Raw genomic sequence first — 23,027 nt, 5'->3', positions numbered from 1 at the left:
AGTTCTGTATCACAGACAGCCCCAGTGGATCGCATGTCCCACTGCAATCACTCTCACAGCAATGGAAATCACTCCACTGGATCACTGTGGAAACTAGCCCTTCCTTGCGCTCACAGTTTGCTAACCTGCAGACGAGATACCCCTCTACAAAGGAGATTTGCAGCATCAAAACTGAACACAGAATTATCCTTGTTATAAAGGCAAAACCTCTACCCAAAGAACTGCTAGAATAAGAACAGAGCCCCAAACAGGGAACTACCAGCAGCTATTACCCAGGTAAGCCCTCTTCCTGCATGCAGAGGTTAATAATGGGATGCCTACAAGCAACCCTCTCCCTACCCACAGATCAACCTACCCAGATGAAGATCAGGCTCTCCAAGTGCAGAATCCTCCAACCAGAAACAGTCCTACACATCAAAAAGAGCCCAGACACAGTCCTAACCCATCCCTGGGGGCCCCTTCCCCATAAAAAGCACTCTACAGACCAAGGCTAACAGCGAGCTGCCAGACACCCTATTAAAAGGGCTAATGGCCTTCCAAATAAGTACTGTTTTCAAACAGGATAGCTCCTTAGTATGCTTACAAAACTTGTGCCAACCTCATCTCCTTTGAGACAAGAGCAGAAGCGCTTGTACAAACCCCCTCTAACAATTGCAGCTCTGCTGTGAGTTCCATGGGGAGCAGGGGGCGTGCACCAGCCAAATCAGATTTACTCCGGGGACACAGCCCCAGCTGAGCCTACCAGCAATGTGAAGCCCGACATTTCCACACCAGAACCAGTTCTGCCAGATGAGCCATGCCCCAAGCCAGAAGTGTATAAATGGAGCCACTCCCTAACCGAAGGGCAGCCAGCAGTGGAGAGCGTTCCTCTCACAACAGCAGTTCTCTTCAGAAAATGCCATTATTCTTCAAGTGACCTTTCCAAAGCGATGGCCAAGACTATAACCATGAGCACTGTGCAGTGCAGAGCAGGGCTTGCTTTGGACAGAGCCTGCTTGCCTAACTTCCAAAGAGCAGCATTTTCCCTAGGCAGAAGGGAAGCTGCAGCCCCATGTTTAATCATTCTGCCTCCCCTCCCACCACTCTTTTAGTCAGAAATTCCCTAGAACAAGTTACTTCCAGTTTCTGTAACGTCTGTTTCCCGTTCCAGAAGAATTACAAAGCTTCTGAAAGGAGCAAACCAACGCCACCGGTGCTCTGAGTTGGCCAGGGCTAATTTTGCATGTGTTAAACATGGAGTAACTGGGCACATGGGAAGCTAAGGTTTCATGGCAACAATGCTAATGGGTGAGTCACATCTCTTAGCATACATGCTCTACTCAATACATAAAGAGGGAGGCTGAGCAGAGAATTAGCAGAGAAATCTGGAAATCAACATTTCCATGTGATAAAGGGTATGACTTGGTTCACACCGATGACTCTGAGGCAGGATTTTCTCTGTAGCTACATCATGCCTTGGGCCAATGGCTCAACAGCCTCAGGCTTTTGGTGTGAGTTAGGACAAGGCCTACGGTCCCAGTTAATTAGCCTCACTCTTGTACTGCAGTGTGTAAGCTCTCTTTTGGACTAGGGACTACCAGGAATGAGCTCGGGAGCTTCTAGGGTTTGTGTGACAAGCTGCCGCATCTGGCTGGTTGTTGTGATAACCTCCACATTGGTGCAGAGCAGGCCCTGTGTGACAGTGATGCAGCAACAGTAGTACCCTTCTAACCACACAAACCAGAGTCCTCCAAGACTGCAGTTGTGCAGACCAAGGCTCTTCACAGATGGAGGCAGAATATGGTTGGTGCTCCAGCGCCGGAGGCAGCGTTGCCATCAGCATCAGGGCAGCTTTGAATCAACACCAGTGCAATGCCATCAAAACCCCACCAGGTCTTTTTGTAGTGAGAGCTCTGCTGCACAGATACATCAGCTTGGGGCTGTCTGAGCTCACTTGTGTGTTTTACATGCCCTATTGTTGTAGGCAACTTTCACAAGAAGGGGCCTGATGCTGGGACATGAAGGACCATCCTTCACCCTTGCATAATTCCTAACTCCAGTGGACTGGATGCTTTGGACAGGAAGTAACTGAATAGCTTCCATTCCCTTCTCTTTCCTGCATAGGTAAATTATTCCAATTAGGCTTTTTATTTCAATTTCTGACTCAATTTTTTTCTGGAAGCCAAATCAGACCTTTTGGTAGAACGAAGCAAGGGCTGGGTGGAAAGACACAAGGAGTAAATACAACTGCTCAGCATGTTCTCAGCTCTGCTCTGAGTCAGACCCTCAGGAGCCAACTCCTTCAAAGCAAGTTGATATTTTTAGGTTGGTTTTCTGCCAAATCAAAGCAGTGTGACAGCCAGGAGAGGCACCTCAACTGCACACCAAGCTTCCTGCTCTTCACCTCCCCACCCTCAGCTTGCAAAGGAGCTGTCAGCTAATACCACCACAGAGACTGGGGGATCATCTTGCCCACTGTCACACAGATATATACACTGAGCCATATTGGTTTCCCTCCATAGCCCGTGAAAAGAAATGAGCCCTTTAAGACTGTGACTCATCTGACCCACTTTAGACTCTACTGCAGGATGTGATTAAGCATGGTGTGCACTGGTGAGCAGATCTCCAGCACCTATATAGTAGCTCAGATGACTAGCTCGGGTGGACAGAGCTCCACAGCAGATGCCTACATGTACTCAGATTCAGCCCGTTGCAGCAGACTTACTTGGAGCCGGACTGAGCCTGTCCGTAAACCATGTCCTGCTTGCAGCTCATCATGGGCTGGGCATAGACCACGTCGGGTTTGTTGCTTGAGGGACAGGAGAGGGCTCGTGCTGGCATTTTTTTACTTGTCCTGGTAGTCCCTTGCTGGGTGCTGCAGCTGCTGTAGATGCTCTGGCGGTTCAAGGTTGCCTTGTGCTCTGCCCGGCCCCCGACCTGGCTCTTCCTCAGCGTGCCCCGGGGTGGTTCGCAGTAGAGGTCGGGCTCGCTACGGCTGCTCTTGATGTTCGGCACAAAGCAGTAGTCGCTGCCGGCCCTGGCAGGGCTGCAGACAGCCTTGCTGTAGTGCTTGCCACCCCAGCCCTCCATCTGGCTGTACGAGCTGTAGCGCCTGTTCTCCACGTCCCGCTTCAGTGTCCCGTTGTACAGCTGGACAAGGAGAAAAGAGAGGACAGAGAAATTAGGCAAGGATGGAGCTGCAGATTGACACGGACAAGCCCGCTCCTGTGTGAGCATCACCAAATTCTTCTGCCTCAGGTCCGCTTGTGGCCCAAAATTGACAAGAGGTAAATCTACAAGAGAACAATGCTTGCAGAGGTGCCAAACTCTCCCTAGAAATGAGGGGATACTCAGCGATCAGGAAATGGCATCCAGGAGCTTTAAAACAGAATTGAAAGCTCAAACATGACCCTGGCAATAAACAAAACGCCTTATTTTATAGAATCATGGCCTGGTTTGTGTTGAAGGGACCTTAAAGCTCCTCCAGCTCCAACCCCTGCCACAGGCAGGGACCCCTTCCACTGGAGCAGCTTGCTCCAAGCCCCTGTGTCCAACCTGGCCTTGAACACTGCCAGGGATGGGGCAGCCACAGCTTCTCTGGGCACCCTGTGCCAGCGCCTCAGCACCCTCACAGGGAAGAGCTTCTGCCTAAGAGCTCAGCTCAGTCTCCCCTCTGGTAGGTTAAAGCCATTTCCAACACATGGGGTCTAACCCAATCTATAATCTAACTCAATCTGTAATTAGAGGGGCTCACATGACATCTCTTGCTATCACAGTGAATGATGCCTCATTCTGACCTTCCAGTGCTGCCTGCATTTCTTTTTAATTTCTTTATGCTATTTTGTTCACCTTCCATCTGTAAGTTCCTTAGGAAGGGAGTGAAAAATCACTAAGGGATTGTTGAATCTCATTCTGCCAAGAAACAAGTGGAGACAATGAATGTCTGCTTATGAGTTACAAGGTGTCTAGTATTAGCTTATGTAATGGGATGTTCAGAGAACAATGGGGAATATTGAGATGACTAAACAAGTCAGTAATAAATCCCAACTACAATTAATCCAATGAGAAAACGGCTTTTGCTGCCTGCTGTCAGTTCAAGGTATCTTCACCACTTCACCAAAAGATTTGCCCCACGTACACCAGGATTGAATCCCACATTCTTTCGCAATATTAAACCTTCTGTCACCTGGAAGCCTGTAGGGTGGTATTTGAGTGAAAATCAAGTCATTAAGGTGTGTACTCCAGTAAAGGAAACAATAGAGCTATTTTAGTGCTGTTTGCCCCATGATATTGAGCTCTTTCCACTGCATCCCCCTCCAAGATCTCCAAGACATACAGCAAACAGGCATGCAAAAGCCACCCAAGGATCCCTTGGGATGGGAGAAAAATAGTCAACACCAGCATCGTATTATTTCCATGGAAACAATAGCCTGTGCCTGGTGCAATAGTTACGTCACTGGAAAATATCCATACTCCCTAACCTCGAAACAGCACATGACAAAGCCATTGGTGTCCTCTGCAGGCTCACCCTGAGACCCGCTGCTCTGCTCCAGCTTCATCCCAGTGCTGAGCACATTCAGCATCATTCCTGTCTCCAGCACTCTGCAGAAGTGTTATTATGTTAATTAATTAAGCCCGATATTTCCATTAACACACTGATCTTCAGGAGTGCAGTGAATCCTCCCTGCTGCATCCCAGAGAGCTGCACAGGTAACAGCTGAAGACCTTTCAAAGGGGTCACCGAGCAGCATGCCATCTGGGGAAGAAGAAACCCTTTAGTCCAGCTACACTGGTACCCAGATTGCTCTGTCATTTGAGCACCAGTCTGAAGTAGTTTTCATGCTTTCATTCTGCAGCTTTGCATCTGAACAGGTGAATTGCTGGAAGGGGAGAAAAGAGGAGCAAATTCCCTTTGCATTTACTCCAGAGGACACAGAAAAAACCTGTTGGTTCTGCAGCACAGCCGGTAACAGGTTTGGTGCATCCTGCAGAGCTCCCAGGGACTTGGAGGAAGAATTTGCATGTGATGAGAAGAGCAAGGACGAGGCAGATGGGTAAGTGTGATGGGTCTCGGGGGGTTCCCTGGCATCCAGGTAAGCCCACTGGAATTTCCAGGTTGGCCACACATGGAGTTCTCTTCCATCCTGGTTTTGAGTGCAGCACGCACGCAACAACAGCAAAGAGACCTCTCAAGAAGTCATGATCCACCCCACTGCAGAAGAGTATGTCCTTCTAAGGGTGACATCATCCTCATTTTATTTTCCTGGGTTCCAAATCCCTTGGGGCAGTGAGGGATGGGACAAGCAGGAGGGTGCTGGACGGACTTTGCTGCTCTGTGGAGTGGGGAACCCACTCCCAGAGCTCACTGCGGGCTGGAGGACGGAGCAGCAGCTTGTTAGACGTGAGCCCTGTCGTTTTCCTTTATGAGTCAGTATAAGCTGGGATTATTCTGTAGGGCTGTCAGAAGCTTGGCAGAGCTGTGAAGCCCCTGGGCATTTGCTGAAACCAATTCAGCTCACCATGGAAGAGCCAACTTGTTACTTATCTAAAGCTATTGTTTGCTCTCCAGTGTCCTCACACGGGCTCTCCGCCAGCAGAGCGGGTGAGGGAAGGTGTGAGGCTGTCTGTGTTTACAGATAGAGAATTATCAATTCTCTATTTCCTGCTGTGTTTTATGGTGGAGTGCAGCATTGTCCTCTTCCTTGCCAGCCCTGAGATGATGGGCGAAGCAAAGCGACCGCCTGTTTGGAAAGACACCTTTCTGCAACACAGGGAGCCCTGAGCAGCAAGTCAGTGCAGGTCCTGGCAGGGCGGGGAAGCCTTTTGCAAACTCATGGGAAAATAGTTCCCGTGTGATGTGAAGCTCATTACCAAAGTCAGTGCATGACTTTTATTGCTGATTCTACCAGATGCTTGGCTGAGCCCATTTTAATCTCTTTCAAGTGGCACGGACCTAATTGGTATCTTAGAATTCCTCTTTGCAGCAGGAGGCTGATCCAAAGCCTCCAAATCAATGAGGAGCCTCCTGCCAGCTCCAGTGGATTTCAGACCTGCTTGCCAAATAGCCTCTATGAACCCTCGCATGCATGTAGCTGACCTGATTGCTCCTTGATCTCAGCAGAGTGCTGTGTCTGTGCCTTAAGAGCTGCTTTCTCAGATTAAAACCTGTGTCCCTGTTTCAGATATTCACCAGTCTAAGTCAGAGACCTCCATGTCTAACCCTGGAGCAAACATGGCCAAGAGAATGGAGTTCCCCTTGTTGTTATCTGTCTGCTGGATGCAGCGATCAGTGAGATAGGATGCACAGCAAGAGAGAAGCAAGGCACTCTGCTGTCTGGAGAAGAGGTGACTGTCTGAAGGTGAAGGTGATGCTATTACATAGTCCGTGGTTTAAAGAGCCACCTGACAACAATCTCGTAACTTTTGCTGATGCCATTACGTGTGGAGGGAGCTCTCCCTATGCAGAACAGCATTAGTGAAAGGAAATAATCAATCCCTCACCTTCAAACCTCATAAACCGCCCAGATTTCCTAACACCCTGGATTGCATCTGCCCACTGCTCAGGGGTGTTTGCATGGGGCAGGTGGGCCAGGTCCACAACTCCTCCCTTTAGGAGTGTGCAGCAATGCTGGAAAGGACAAGGAAGTCCCTCAAAGCAGGGTGGAGACAGAAAGCAGCAATTCCCTCTGCACGGCAAGATCTTGAAACCATTTTAGAGGAGCACAGGCTGTTACCAAGACTTCTCCCTGTGGGACCCAAGAAGTCGGGACAGCTTGACAGGTCTCTTCTTTCAGCCAGAGACCATCACACACTGGCAGTGCCCTGCACCGGTAGGATGCAGGAGGATGCTCACGTGCAGCCAGGCAACACCAACATCCTGAATTTTACCCTGAACTTCTCCTCCCTGCTGCGAAATGAGTCTGTATGATTGAGGCTAAGCCTTGGGAGCCATTCATTCATATTAAAACAAGGAGAGCAGGCACCAGGAGGAAAGCCAGCAAAGATGAGCACTGATAGCACAAAGGAGTAAGGGCTTTCCTTCTCTGGCAGCAACAAAACCCCGCCTTTAAATTAACAAGAATTTGTGGATCCCCAGTTCTCAGCCTGCAATATGGGACCACTTTAGGAACATTAATTGGAGTATCCAAGAGTCACACAAGACAGATAAATATAAATAAATATCATTAACCTCTTATTTCAACTGGTGCTAGAGGGAAAGTCAAAATGGCAATATCTCAACCATGATTGCGAGCCCCTTCCTGGCTTTTTCTTCCATAGACCCTTTTGTTTAAGAGGAAAAACCCCTCTCTTCTTCTTGCTTTCCAGAGAAGAAGCACAGAGGCAAGGCTTCTCTGGAAGCCCCGACAATCACGCTCCAATCTCAGCGCTGCCTTTCCACGTCGGAGGCTCTCCCAGATAACTGGGTGTTTCTGACTTGTGCATCTAAGGACGCGATCAGTTCATTACCTGGCTCTCATTTTTTCCCTTGCAATTTGTTTGTTTCTAGAACAGCAGACAGAGAGAAGTAAAGGACTCGGTATAAACACGTCAGGAGCAGGTTTCTCCCAGGCTGGAGGGCAAAGCGCAGGCAATGCAACATGACAGCGTCCCACCCTGAGTGATGGGTGGGGAGAACTCTCGATGCTGCTTGCGAAATGCCGTAGCTGCTGCCTGCTGCACACTCCATTGCAGGGAGAAAAATTGCAAAACCAGCAAATATATTGTTTATCTATTTGTGAGCTGCTCTTTCTCACCTCTCCCGGGTGCTGCTTTGCCCTGTGCTTTTTCATCAGGTTCTTGATGCAGCTGAGATTTAGGGCTGGATGGTTCAGCTTGTTCTGGCCAGGGAAGGTGATGTCCAGCTTGCTACTCCAAAGCATAAACCCTCTTGCAAAACCTCACAGGGAGGTGAGGGTCTGACCAAGCAATGATGAGCAACAACTATAAATCCCTGTTTTCTTTGATAAGGTTGCCCAAACCATTCTATTTTGGGGATTCTTTTAAACTTGAATGTGTCATCACAGCAAATGACGAATTTTGTCCTGAAATCCTTTTGGAACAAGCTTTGGAACAATCCTTTGAAACAAGCTCGCACTGATGATGACAGATCTTTGTCCACAGAGGCAAAGTCAGCCAGGGATGGCAGGGAGCATCCCCTTCTTGTGGAGAGCACCTCTCATGCAGATAATGCATTGGGAGAAAAAGCTCTGTGACTTTCTCCCACAGAAGACATTTGTTTAAGGATCTACATAAGGTCCCTAGTACAGAGGGATCACCATAACGGCACTAAACAGAAACCAAGCTGAATGGGCAGTGCAGAAGAGCCTGAGACCTCAGCAGTGATGCCCGAGGAGCAGTGGTGAGCACTGGTAGCCTCGTAGCCACTGGTCCCTGGCTTTTATGTGCCAGGATCCCATTTAGTTCTAACTGCTTTAATAAGAACAGCATCAGACATGCGTGGAGACATCAGACACCTCGAGTACTGTGTCCACCTCTGGAGTCCTCAGGACAGGAAGGACACAGAACTGTTGGATAAGGTGCAGAGAAGGGGCACAGAAATGATCAGAGGGCTGGAGCACCTCTCCTGTGAAGAAAGGCTGAGAGCATTAGGGTTGTTCAGTCTGGAGAAGAGAATACTCCAGGGGGAACTTATTGTGGCCTTTCAGTTCTTAAAAGGGCCTCTAAGAAAGATGGGGAGGGACTAAAAGCAGGGCCTGTTGTGACAGGATGAGGAGTGATGGGTTTAAACTAAAAGAGGGAGGTTCAGGCTGGATGTGAGGGAAAAATTCTTTACAATGAGGGTGGTAAAACACTGGCCCAGGTTGCCCAGAGAGGTGGTGGATGCCCCATCTCTGGAGACATTCAAGGCCAGGCTGGATGTGGTTCTGGTCTAGATATAGAAGATGTCCCTGCTCATTGCAGGGGTGTTGTACTAAATGAGCTTTGAAGGTCCAGTATTGCTGCAGCTGGGAATTAAGCCTCAGAGGGTCTTTGGTGGCGGCATGCATCCTGACTCCAAGAACTGCCTTCCCTTGGTTCCAGCCGCTCCAGTAGTTTCCAGCAGGTGGGATTTGGCTGTGCCTGCAGTTGGGGTGAACAGCACACTTGCTGCAACCCGAGGGCATCAGACTGTGACCATGGCTCTGAGCCCAGTGCTGACCCTCCATTTCTGGGGTGGCATTGAGGTGTCAGAGTCAAGGATGCAGTTCATGCTGAGACTTCTGCCAAGACTGCAATGCTTTAGGTGTCCACTTTAGCTTACTTACACCTCCCTCAGGTTTGTCAGTGTAAACTGTGGTCACACTGTACCTCCTGAGGGACCTCAGGTGCTGCTCAGGCCTTACATCAGGGCATGGCATGGCATAGCCAGCTCCTGTGGTTGGATGGCTTTGGCAACTGGTGGCCACTCATAACTCACATCATCAGTAGGTCAGTAGGGTCACAAACGTCTCTAAGGGTCTTCTGGATTCAACAACACCTGGATTGAAAGATCACCCAACACAGAGAGCTTTGCAGTCACTCATGTCCCCGTTACTGATTCCCACTGTGGTCACTGTGCAGATGGGACTGGACACTTCATGCCTGAAGGCTGAGTCAACCCCTGACAAATGAACCAAGGAAACGCTGCAGCCGAGTGCAAACCTGCTGTCCTCAGAGAGCCTTTTCCTGGAGTGGTCCCACTACTTTCAGTGTTACCAACATTATAACAACCCATTGCAATGCTTAGTTACAGTGATGGTGAAAAGAGGCACCCTGCAAGAGGAATAAACACAACATAGTCTTTGTAAATCAGAGATTTCAGTCAGAAGTGTTGACTGAGCCAGAGAGAGCTCCCTCCAGAGCTATCATTTCTTTTGCTCTAATATTTGAACATCAGTGTCGTAAGGTTGGGAAGAAAACTCCAAAGCAAAAAGCTTGAGGTTTCCAAGAAGACACAAAACAAAACAAAAGGAAGAAGTCGGGAATACTGGTTTTTAAGAGGTGTGTGTGAGACAGGAGACCTGCTGTTACTCAGGGTCATCATCTAAGGCAATGTCTTAGATTAAGGCAATCTAAGAGCAGAGTCTAAGTTGCAATGCTATGCAGCAGCAACATGGACATGGGTTGCCTGTCACACCTTTTTAACTCCAGAAGTATTAAAAGTAATTTTCCTGAATGCCATCCTGGGTCAGCTCCTTGAAATACATTAATTTGCTTGTGCATCTCAAAGGACTTTGCAACTCCTCGGAAGCATTCACAGCACCAGCTCCAGCTGGAAAGAAGAGCAGCAATGTTCTCTTCAAATATTGATTTGCTTTATCTTCATTTTCATGTCTTACAACCTGCACAGGCTTCAAACAGGTCTGTAGACGAAAGTTAGAAGTTAACCCAAGCTGGAGGCTGGTCATGGATGTGTGTAAACCTGTAACACTCTTCTGGAAGAGGCAAAATGGAGGAGGTTCCTCAGTGTGGTTGGGGAGTATGATGTCTGTTAAGCTTGTTAAGCAGATTTAGGCTTGAGGTTATATGTTCCAATGTGCCAATGGCACTTGGGACTCATCGCCCCTAACTGCAGTCATCTACCTGTTAGGTGACTGCTCTGATCCAGCTACCAGTGGAAGGAGATTGGCATCCAGAGGGGTTGATTCATCCTGACCTGACAGATCTCCAAGATAGAGGAGATGAATCACCTCCTCGTACCTCTCTCTTTGTTGGCTGTGGGAGGAGTCTAGACTACCTGTTAAGACTAAAAGCTGATTTTCAGATAGACACAGTTAGGTAAGACATTTTTTACTGTGAATCCTTCCCAAGTCCCAGTCCCTTTTTCTAAAGTAACTGAGGTCCTGAAGACCTTGACCAAAAATTTCCAGGAGGAAAGGCTTGTGAGACACTTAGGTTTGGAGAAAGAACTTCCCTCAATGGCAAATAGAGAAGAACCCTTCAGCTGAAAGCCATGAGCTACCTAAGTCCATAGTGAACCAGAAGTGGCTCAACTGCTGTGTCCACGGTGTCTAACAGAGGCCCTGATCTTCATAATCATCTTGCAAGCTGTTCACCAGAACACCAACATTGCTGGACTGAAACCCCCAGCAGCCAATGGCATTTCTAACCAAGTCGCATTTGTCCCTCTGTTATAATGATTGGGAAGAAGATCAGGGGTGAACAAAATTAAGCAATAATCCTCACACCAGCAACACTAGCTGCAGTACCACCTTGCCAGCATGAGGTGAGCTCGAGGGGCAACTGCAGAGCTAGGGCTTAGCTTCATCTCTAACAAAAAAAAAACCAGCATCTAGAGCAGTTTTGCTTAGACAAAGCATAATAAACTCCATTCAGGAATTAGAACATTGAGAACCAGCAGTGTATCGTTGAACCAAAACATCATAATCATAGAACCATAGAATGGTTGGGATGGAAAGGACCTTAAGTTCATACAGTTCCAACCCCCCCTGCCACGGGCAGGGACAATCATTCAACTTATGAAGCTCAGAGACTTCACCTCTAGCTCAGGAGGTCCCTCAGCTACAACATTCTGGTGGCCACTCAACCACTCTGGGATGCATCACTGCCCGCCTGCCATGCTTAGACCCTTCTGAAGGGGCCCATCCCTGCCTTAGTGATGGAGACAGGGCAGCTGGCTGGCTGGACCTCTGCTCTGACCCATCATAGGCACCCTTTTGGTCTTACATCAAGCAGAAACACCACTGTGTGGGATTTAACCAGCTCAGCAAACGACACTGAAACAAGTCAACAGGCAGTCTGTAAATGAAAGTTTCCATTGCCAGTGCTCCCAGTCCTTCCCACCGAACATGCAGCAGGCAGCAAATCCAGCGGTGCAAACTTAGCAAGCAATGTCACCACATTGAAGCAAGCATGCTACACCAAGGCAACAGATAGATTTTTCTGAAGCTGAAGAATGCTATGAACAAGCAGAGAATCTGGCAACTACCAGGAGCAGCTTCAACCCTCTGTCTGCGTGCTCAAAGCCAACATAAGCACTCTTCCTGGTTCAACCCTTTGATGGTTGACAGGAAGCTGCTTTACAGTCCCAGAGTTGTTGAAGAAAGCCCTTTATTTTGCCCTCATTCAAATCCCAGATCTGTGCATTGCTTCTTTCTACTTTATAGCTAATGAAAACCAAGGAAGAACAGAATAGGTGGAGGAACAACACCAGCAGAAGTTGTTCCAGTAGACTTTGGAGTGGTTTGGAGTCATTCCCGCTGTACCTAGAGTCTGTCACCAAGGATAAGACCAGGACCTCTGTGGGCTGTATATACTCGGATTGCACAAAGACAAGTGCAATCTCCCCTGTGCTTTTTCTGGTAATCCATAATATTTTCATTGGAATCATTATGGGAGAAGTGGACCACCTCTTTTCCAAGCTCAGAGAATACCTGCAGAGGATCTGCACTGGCATTGTAATTGGGAATAGCAACACAGTTAAAACGCAAATACTCTGGTCATCACTACTCAACCACGTTCATGTCAGTCACATAGGAATTTGGGTACATGGAAACAGAAATAGAAACTCTTGCAGGTGAGCAGTGGATGTGCTCCAAACTTGAACTGAGTTGTAAGAGTCTGAACCCGTAACTGACCCTAGAGAAAGCTTCAAACCTCTTTTGCCATGTGGATATTAATCCACAAAACCAAACTAGATCTTGTCTACACTAAAATCCTCAACCACATACTATATATATATATATGGTCCTCGATCATCCTCTTCCATTGCATTGAATTACTGTCTAAGATAGCCATAGCCATGCATAATCTCTCTCAGGCAAGCTTCTGAAGTGCTATGACCTTGCTACATGAGTGCTCTGGCTGGAGGGTGCTTTCTGCATAGGTTACCTCAAGAGAATGCCACAGTTCCCAGATAAAAGAGTATCTTACCGGATATCCCCAGTTGCTGTTTCCTGTTTGGGTTTTGGTGTAATAGCTGCCCCGGGATGTCCCATAGCCATAACCATCAGCTAAACCATCATACATGGAACCTGGAAGTGAAAAGAGCATGGTCAGCAGGAGAAAGCATTCCCAGCAGGCACTCCTTCAGAGCACAGTGCTCTTTTAACCAGTGAGTTTAGTTCCTGAAGACAACAGAGCTAGAAGCCTTAACAGGAACACAGGAAGTTCAGCCGTTGCCCTTGCAGATGATGTTCATGTCAAATGAGCTCACACCACAAGCAACAGCCTAAGGTCTCCAGCACAAAAGACTGAGTGTCATAAGATCTACAGTGGACAAGGTCAGACTGGCCCAATGTCTTAGGTCTTTGCTATATGAGAGGAACTGGATGATAGTTTGTGCTACACATCCCGGAAGGTCTGAACCTGGAACATTCTTCCCTTATTCTGACTTGGAGGTAAATAAAATCTGGCTCTTCTCTGAGGGCAAAACCCATTCCAGACCCTTTCACCAGCCTGGGTTTCCTGGTCTGAATATTAACAACCACACCAGCACGAACAACCTGAGCAATGCTCAATAAATAGTAAATAACTAACACAATGGGTAAATTATGATCAAGCCTATTTAACATCAGGGGATCTCAAATAATCAGGCACTAAAAAACCTCTAATTGCATTGCCTTAAATTTCAGTCTCCAGTCTCTAAAAGATCACTCTGTGTACTTGTACTTTCTTCTTCTGAAAATGCATTAAGGTCCATCGTTGTCTTTGAGGTGCTGGTGTGAGACCAGATCTCAGATACGTTCTGTAAAGAGGCAAATATCTTGTATTGGGAGCCATTTGTACTATTTCTCAGTGCTTTATTCAGTGTTTGGATTTACCTATCCCAGCTGTACTAAAAGCTCTTCCAGCTGTCTCTCACCAGTAGCCTTTGGCAGTGCAATCTTTGGATCCCTCCTAAAAGTATTTTACTTGATGCGACATTCATCATTAGAAGAAAAAGCAAAGTGAGTTATATCTCTTTCCATGCTAGAATTCCCTTCACCCCTTGCAGATGGTCCAAAAGAGTATAAGGTCTTTTAAGTTTCATTTTCAGAAGTGCTCAATAATTGTGGCATCCCAAGTCCCGTTATGAGGAAGTGCAAACCCTACATTCCAATTAACTTCCAGGGGAAGCTCTGAATGTCTAACGAAGTACAAAATCAGGACGTACCTGTCTTAAGTTATGCGCCTAAACTGGTGGGTAATGTTAGAAATATCCTAATCTCTCCGATTGTTTGATAAGACTCATCTCTTAGATAAACTGGATAAGCTCAACCACAAAGGCCCTGAAGCCACTCAGGTCTTCTACAGCCACTGATCCTTGGAATAAATCTAGTTTATTGCCTGGCCTGGGGCATCCGGAACCTGTTATGGTGATTTAGTTTGTGGCTAAAAATCCTTGCATTTTCTCAGGAAGATGATTCCTGCAGATGTGGTACAAATAATGAGATTTGCTTTCTATTGTCAACAAGAAAAGAGCAAGGCTGCATGGATGGCAGTGTTTGAAGAACACCACTGCATGCAGAATAAGCAGCAGCAGAGTAGTCTCACAGACGTATACTTGTGCAGAAAACCACAGGATCTTGTTGCCCTTAGTCTAGAGACTTGGTGGGCATTGTTCCCTATTAATATTTTTCCAGCCCTGAGAGATCTATTAAGATATATCTTCATATTAAAATCTATTGAGATATAGATTTTCATATATCTTAATGATACAGATTTTCATATATCTTAATATATCTTTAGTGGCAGAGAACTTGCTGATAAGGCAAGGAAATGGCCATCGACATGCAACTGGAGATACAATTCAGCTGTGCCCTTCACTTTGTGTTTCTCTTCCCACCCTGAGATTTCCTGGGAACTCCAGATCAGGACATTACTGTTGGGCTTCAACAGAAGCAAGACAGGGCTTGAAATGGTAAGTTTGGGCCAAGTGATTCACCAGGAGACAGAATTAGCCAATAACCATAGTTCTGAGCACAAAGGTAAGACAATCTCATGACAACAGTTTCCTAGGAATTCCTTCTTACAGTCAACCTCTTGTTCTGTGCAAACACCCTGGAACTGCAGGTGGGAGCGCTTGGGAGCATTTTCCTGACCGCAAATTGGAAGCAAGGGTTTCTAGGCATGAATCACAAGTTAATCTGACCAGTCCTCTCTAGGGACCATGCGTTTTCTTTCAGGATCCATTCTTGCCATGCACTGCACTCAAGCTTTTAGGGTTGAGCAAGAAGACACCAAAAATAAGCCAGTTTAGGCACATTTCTAATTTTTGTGTATGAACTCACTGCTACATGGCCAACTTTAAGAGAGCAGGCAGTTCATGCAAGTTTATGTTCTTCGGTTGTTGAAGAGTTGCCTTCACCTCCAAGAACTTGTATATAAAAGCTTATACGTACATAATTACACATAACCTCAAATGTTCAAGGCATTTGGAAGCTGCCTTGCTGGTTGGAGAAGGTGCTTCTCTTGCTACCATGCAACTGTGGTTTATTGCTTGGAGAGCTCAATCTGAAGGCCAGGAGGAACCTGAGGATTTTCTGATGGAGTTAGCTAAGAAGACATCATCTTTGTTTAGTCCTGCAACGTTAGACACTTCTCTGCCTGGTTCATCTTGACAGCCACCTTGGAGGTGTACCACCAGCCCTTGGGGCAAGGAAGGATATTCTTTTCAACCACCTCAAGGGTAAAAAACATACAAACTGCTCACAGGTCCTGAGAATCTGGATAAAACCAGACTATCTATCTCCTGAGCAAAGCATTTTGACAGGGGGTGGAAATGCTATTTGGGGAAGATGCCTCTGCGGTGCCTTTTTGTAGCTATGTCCCTGCATCCCATTTGTTGTCATCCAAGAAGGTTTCTGAAGTGCCCTTGGACAAACAAAGAGACAGCCAAAACCACTGTATTAGTAGTAGATAACAGATGGGACAGAGGCAGAAAAGACATGGATGAGAATCACTCAGATGAAATAGCCTCCAAGTGACCATGGCTGTGGGTAGAAAATACTGCTGAGGGCTGCTCAGGTGCGGGCTTTGAAGGGACCCCTCTCTCCCACCCCCGAATTGTCATTCACCCAAGGCATCTCCTTCAAAACCTGATCAGTTTAAATCCTCATTGAACTTCAGTGATACAGTTCCTGAGGGTAAAACTACAACAGGACTACAAGATCTGGCACTTGGTCACTGTGAGCCTTGCCCTCCTCCTCCTCCCTATAACTGTTATTGATCATTGAAGAGCAAACTGCGACTTCCATCCAACCCAATATGCCTGTCCTTGATGAGTTATTTACTTTCTTCAAAGGCAACTTTACACCCCTTGAAGCTAAGAGACTGATGGCAAGGTGAAGAATTAAACGCCATTTTTCAAGCATGACAGTGAAAGACTTCAGAGACACACGGAGCTAACAGCGAGCATTGTGGAAATGGATACACGTTAATAAATATTAATCTATGGCAGGGAAAGGCAAGACAAGAACCAGTCACTGGTAGTGCAGGCTAAACAAGTTAAATAATAAACTATGCACGGCTTTAAAACAGTAAGGATGATTAAACATAGAAAAAGCATAGTAAGAGAAAAGGGCCTGTGGGAGGCACAAAGCAAAGCAATGCCTCATAGGAGAGAAGTGTAAGTGGAATTCCAGAAGCTGCAATTCTTGCAGGAATGACCAAACTCCATTTCTGCCTTCTGGCCTATTGAGCGAAAGGGGTTTGGTGTTGTTTCTATACTGACAATCTAAGGGTTGTGGAACAGTGGATGGCTTTCATTGAACCATCTCACGCCAGGGGAACATTACAGAAGTCTTCAAAAGACTTACCAACCCCCAGATTTCCTCTTCATATCAGAGTAACGACACCCCCTTAGATCTGGGTGGGATTCCACTAGAGCTAAGTGGGATATCATTAGAGCTAGGTGGGATTTCTCTCCTCTCAGCCATGCCAGCATAAAAAAGCGTCTAAACCACAGCTCAGCTGTGAGACAGTTGGATAGGATGGTCCATGGTTGGGTTTCCTCAGGTCTCTGCTCCCTGAGAATACCCTGCCAGCCAGTGATGAGTTACCGGCAAAACTTCTCTTTAGGCAGAGGACTTTACAGACCAGTGCTGTTGGCTGTGAGGAGCTTCTGCAGCTTGGCCTGGCCTTGTCTCCTGCCACTGAAATTCCTTTTCCCTGGAAATTTGCATGACTCACAAATTCAGAGGGAGCCATCCGGTTAGCTATTCCCATGGGGAAAAGGGCAGATACATCCTAAGGCAGAGCCCAAAGACCCAAAACCCACGGGTGGCAGACTCCACAGATCCAAAACTCTGCACCCATCCTTGAGAACACCCATAGCTGCTCTGCTCTGCTGAGAGACGGCCCCACTGTGGGTGCAGGATTATGCTGCTTGTAACTGGTTTCTGCTCACTGCCCCATCCCAGTGCACACCAGTTTGAGCCCAGATAGATCACATTCCCTGCTCTGGCTTGTGCCACATGTTGAGTGACACCAGATCTTCAGAGAGTGGTGATCTGGTGGACTCCAAATAACTAAGCAATTTTACGTATCCATCAATTAACAGGACATTGAGGGAACATGTGTTGACCCTCTAAAGAAACCCCATTTATAGGATACAACAGTGCCCATCCTGCTACATGCGCAAGGGGTCCATGTCCACGCTCTCATCCTACATAGGGAAGCACACACTGAAGGTGGGGGAAACTCCGTGCTGTGCTTCAGTTCCTGCTCAAACCACAGATCAAAATGCACAACAGACAGCTGGACCTGGACCAACACCTAACCAGACACATGCAGAAAACTGTCTGGGTGCAGAGGGAACAAAGGACCTGAACATCCTTCAAGGGGCTTTGTGAATTCCCCAGCTTGTGCTGCCTTTGAGGAGCATCTCTGAGAAACCATGAGGGGATGCAGGTAACTGATGCTGGGGGAGCATTTGAACAAGCAGATATCCACAGCTGGCTACGGCCCCATGAAGCCTGTTTGTGGGAGATATTAATGCTTCTCATTAGGTCTGCTGGGCTAACATTTGTGCCAACAGCAATACCTGAAAGTTTAACTTGACCCACTCAGGCTTAGACCCAGGAGAAAACCCTGAGAACAAATGAGAGCTTCTTTGGGATTCTATCCAGGAATGCACTGAGCACGGCCACCAGGACCTTCACACTGACCAACCTCCCCACGGTGGGAATGGGGCGGCCTCAGCCCTGTGTTCGGAGGCCGTTCCTGGGAGCTGGATGTGACTCAGCTTCCCTGGGACACAGAAACCAGAGCTGCACAATTCCATGCAATTCCCATTCCCAGGCATTTCCAGCAGTGTCTGGAGGAGGGGTTTACCTTCAGCCTCGAGCTGAGATGGGCAGCTTGAGAATTTGCCTCTTTTTGTTTTCCTCTTTCCCAGAGGTTTCACCTGGGCTTCTCCAAGTGGAACAATCCCCCTCTGCCTCCCTTCCTTCCTGCTATGGGCAGCAGTGGGAGATATCTCTGTGCCTGCTTCCCCTGGAAATACCCCTCTGCTGGAAAGGCAGTGCCCCTGTCCCCATCCAGAGCCTCTCATCTCATCCTGGTTTGTAGTTTATTTTGTCAGGTCTGGCACCATAGCACCTCAAGCAATAAACCCTCCTGAGGTAGGAGGAGATTTGCATCTTCCATTTTGGTGGCAGGAGAAAGCTCTCCCTGCGCTGTCCCCCACATACCCCTGGGAGTCTATGTCCACAAGCACACAAATAAAGAGAAAGCAGGGATTTGTTCCTGGCAGTGTCACTGCATCCGTGTCATCCACAGAGAAGCTGCTCTATTTCCTCCATCGCAGCAACTGCAATGCACGCAGGCAGGATGGCTCCAAGGGCAGCACCACCTCAACCACAGCCCAGTGCTGCACCGCTTCTCTCAGTAAACCAGCCCAAAATGTGTGTTTGCACCATTACACTTCCTCAGCACTAGATTCAACCTCATGATCCTGCTTGGAACAGCTGCCCGGAAAGCCATAGTCCCTGAAAGAGGTGGCAGAGACTGGCCCAGCTCACTCAGCATCCCAGCAAACAGCCCTCTACAAGCTGCCCACTGCAGACATGGCTGAACAGTTCCATCCCAGCCCCAGCCCTTCTCTCCCCCAAAGCCTTGGGAATTCCTCTTCCCAGTGAACTCATCCAGGGCAGTGAGCTCACTGCAGCTGCTGGGAAAAGCACTTCCAAGAACCAGGAGGTTTTGCAATGTGCCTGCCACAGCCATCCGGGTTTGCAGCTCCTGGATGGGGAAAGCTGGGGTTTACCTCCCAGTCAGCTTCCTCCAGACACAGGGACAGCAAAGAAAACAATCAGCCAAGCCTTGACCCCGAGAGGAAGGCATCCCTGTAGGACACCCAGCTCCAGGACTCAGAAGATCCCTTGTCTTCTATGGCACAGACTCAGTGCATAGAGGTGGACCGGCTGCTCGCACCCATACACCCCACCCCTGCATTCCAACTGAACCAACACAAGCCGCTGTGGTTAGAAAAGGACATCGCTCCTCCTAACTCATCTCCTCCCTAGCACTCACACCGGGGTGTTCTGGAGGCTCCCACACTTCTCAGCCTCCAAATGGGAGACACGCTGGGAGCTTCCAAGGCGAATCCCAAGCTCAGGTCTGTGCCCTGTGTGCAGGCAGAGCTGCCCAATGCTCAGGAGAGAGCTGAGCCCCTGCTTGTGGCCAGCTCCCGGCCCCATGGCGCAGTGGATGGCTTTGGCCATCCATGGGAGGGGACGGAGCTGGTGCAGGATTCCAACCATGGGGGCACTCGCAGAGGAAGGATCTGCAAAGGTGCAGCAAATCCTCCTTTAGGGCCAGGAAGCAAATGGTGAATAGCACCACACTGAACTGTCCAAGCGCCTCAAGGATGTGGAGCAGCACAGCACTCCTGGGAGATGAGCTCCACCGGGAGGGAGCCGATGCATCCAGCTCTAAGCCTTCCATCCAGTGCAAAAGACCTCAGCATCCCCTACCTTGGATAACCTGTGAGAGATGCGAACCAGTCTGTCCCCCACAAACAAAACCCCATAGAGGCACCCCGTAACATCTGCTCTGTCCCAGGAGGGGAGCCCTTTGCTGTCCGGAGCACGGTGGGGTTTTACCTCGATTGGAGTGTCCCACGCTTGACGACACGGATGACTTTTGCTTCTGCCGCTTCACCGTCATCATCACTTGCTCTTGGACCCGCTGTTTTCCAGTGCCCTTAGTTTTCAGCTTGTGGTCCGAGGGCAGAGCCAGCGTGGAGCTGGCCTGGTCTTGGAAGCACTCATACGCCAACGCTGTTTTCAGTGGAGAGTGGAGCATGGCTGCGAGCAGACCGCGGGGCTGGGGACAGGGAGCTGCACTTCACCGGACCGCACACAACGCAAGGCGACAGCAAAGGCTGGGGTTAATCTCCTGAACCCCTCCTTGCCATACGTCCCCCAGCCAAGGGTGTCTGAGGGCTCCTGCTCCCGGCTCGGCTCGGCGGCGTGTGAGCAGGCACACCCTCTGCCAGACTGGATATACAGCCCTGCCTGCACACACCCACCGCTCCCCGCTGCAGGGCACACACAGCTCCCGCTGCCCTCGCCCCACATCTGCCTCCCCCAGCCTGTGCCGGCACACACTGTGGGCAAGGGGAACGTGTGGGTACCAATGGGGACCGGGCAAGGTTGGGAGGAATGAAGGCTGGTGATGGACATCGCCTTTCCTTTCATTGTGAAGGTGCTCGTGGGTGAGGCTCTGTGGGTCTGGGTAGGGAATAGTGCTCTTTGGTGGATGGAGAGCTGCAGGATCTCCCACGCAGCCCGCTCAGCTTGTATTTTACTATTTCCCTTCGTCTAAAATGGATCAAAATGGTGTCTCGGTGCCAAGAGCCTGAGGACACCCCTTCTAGTAGGAGGCAGCATTGAACACACCATAGGTCAGAGGAGCGTTGCTGCCCTCACTGCCCATTCCTGCCTGGGCATCCAGCCTCCATCCTGCCGAGATGCTCCTCCCTTGGTCAGGGTGTCCAGCTCCCCACTTGCTTGCTCTACCTGCCCAGGACTGCAGGGTCACCTGCACAGCAGCTAAAGCAGGGGTCACGGAGGGTCCTGCTGTGTTCATGGGGGTGAGACCTCTTCCCAAAAGGGGTTACACTTTCTTCATGGACAGCCTTTGGATGAACGAGGGCAGGCACCAGGCAAAGAGTTGGGGCAACCTTTGCAAGTAACCTGGGGTAGCACGGAGGAAAACAGGACCTTTAGCCAGCAGAAGACAAAGTGGCTGCACAAGAAACGACATGCCAGGTTCTGAATCCAAGCAGAGAACTTTCCCTCTGCCAAGCCACACTGCAGCAACTCGCCTGCAGAGAACCGAACACCTCGGTGCTGGTGTGACCAGTTTCAGGTCGCAGCAAGCGCTGACAAAGCTCCTGCCAAGCCACAAGAGGCTGATACAGAAGAAGCACAAACCCCAACTGTAGGGAGGCCAAGGGGAGAGTGCACAGGGCAGAGGCTTCCTGAGTCTCCCAAGACAGTCCAGAGAAAGGCCAGGAGGAGCGGGATCCTTCCCGCTGGCCCAGGGAGGGTAAACCCCATGGACAGAACCATGGGGCTTCTTTCTGGTGGGAATAATCAGTGCCCAGGCTCTGCCCAGAGGCTTGGTGCTTTCAGCACCAACATGCTGGGTCCTTCCTTGAAAGGAGAGGGAAAGCACTTTGTTTTGTTCCATTCATCGGGTTTTATTTTTCTCTGGTGGCCTGTGAGCAGTGTTTTGTATTCATAAGAATAATAGTTTCAGAAAGCACAGGGCGTCTTCCTCGGATGGATGAGCATTGTGCACCTTCTGATGTTTCAGGATGCTCTTCCAGTGAAACCCAACAGCAGAAACCCATTGAGACACAGGATTAGAGCAACCAGAGGGTAATTACCTTTAGTCCCCTCTCCCTGCGTTTCCTGACACCTCACCCAAGGGATGCAGAGCTTTCACTCTGCTCCATCATCCAACCAGCCTGAACACTTAGAGCATGCCCAAGCAAGGCCAGCCAGGATGAGGGCTGAGTGTTGCCCATGAGCAGATGGACAATGCCCAAGCGGAATGGAGAAGGATGAAGAGTGGGGATGGATCTGGGTGCTTCCAGCCCGGGTAGGGAACAGCAAAGCAATACCTGGGTGTTGTTTTGCTCTGTCCTACTTGTTTCTCCTGAAAGCTTGTTATCGATGCCAAGCGATGTTTTCGCAAATCAATGACAGGCTGTCAGCGTCAGATGGCTTCTGCACAACAAAGTGCCCAGCTCTTGCAAACCTGTAATGTCATTTCCCCTACGGCAAGAAACAGCCCTCACCCTGTCCCTGCACGGGAGAGCCAAGTGTTTATCACAGCCCGTCATTTGGCTCTGGCATCTGCCCTGTTTCATAACTCACCCAAAATGCTGAGCTGGGCTGCGGAGCTGGGGACAGGGAGTGGAGCTGGGGATGGAGCTTGCAAAGGCTTTCAAGAAACAACAGTTTCTTTGGGCAAGTTTGTATGGTCCAGCACAAGGGAGAGAAAGCTGCAGAGGGGCTTGGGACAAGGGCCTGTAGGGACAGGCCAAGGGGAATGGCTTTAACCTGCCAGAGGGGAGACTGAGCTGAGCTCTTAGGCAGAAGCTCTTCCCTGTGAGGGTGCTGAGGCGCTGGCACAGGGTGCCCAGAGAAGCTGTGGCTGCCCCATCCCTGGCAGTGTTCAAGGCCAGGTTGGACACAGGGGCTTGGAGCAAGCTGCTCCAGTGGAAGGGGTCCCTGCCCCTGGCAGGGGTTGGAGCTGGAGGAGCTTTAAGGTTCTTTCCAACCCAAACCTCCTTGGTTTCTACAAAAGACTCCAAACCCATATCCAAAAGAGCAAAAGGTATTTAAAAGAAGCAGTTCATCGCACCTCTGCTGCTTCTGCTTTGTACTGCGGGCTGGGGATGCTTACTTAGCAGGGCATGGTGAGTGTCATCCCCAGTGCAGCAGCAGGGCTTGCATTTACCAGTGCCTGAAGCAAATTCCCTGTCTGCCTTTCTGTCTGGAGCTCGCAGGCAGCAGCAGGGGGAAGGCAAAGAGGGCAGCGAACCCGAATTCGGGGTGTGATGGGCAACAGATTGGAGGGTGAAATAAAGAAGACATTACAATAAATCA

General features: G+C 49.1%; 1 protein-coding gene across 1 annotated transcript in view; it reads right to left on the bottom strand.

Annotated features, from left to right (window-relative positions):
- PKP1 (plakophilin 1) overlaps nt 1-20,208 on the bottom strand; it is a gene marked incomplete at both ends in the record, with an annotated part of 39,498 nt that extends 19,290 nt beyond the window's left edge. The window contains 3 exons of the mRNA XM_080633127.1: nt 2,705-3,129; nt 12,853-12,953; nt 20,007-20,208. Coding sequence (XP_080489253.1) covers nt 2,705-3,129; nt 12,853-12,953; nt 20,007-20,208 — 728 coding nt within the window. The remainder of the gene's footprint in view (nt 1-2,704; nt 3,130-12,852; nt 12,954-20,006) is intronic.
- Nucleotides 20,209-23,027: the final 2,819 nt, after the last annotated feature.

Source organism: Psittacula echo, assembly GCF_963264785.1.
Source record: "Psittacula echo genome assembly, chromosome: 22".
In the NCBI taxonomy this organism is placed as follows: Eukaryota; Metazoa; Chordata; class Aves; order Psittaciformes; family Psittacidae; genus Psittacula; species Psittacula echo.
The sequence above is the reverse complement of the archived record's forward strand: the minus strand, read 5'-3'. Positions and strand labels throughout refer to the sequence as shown.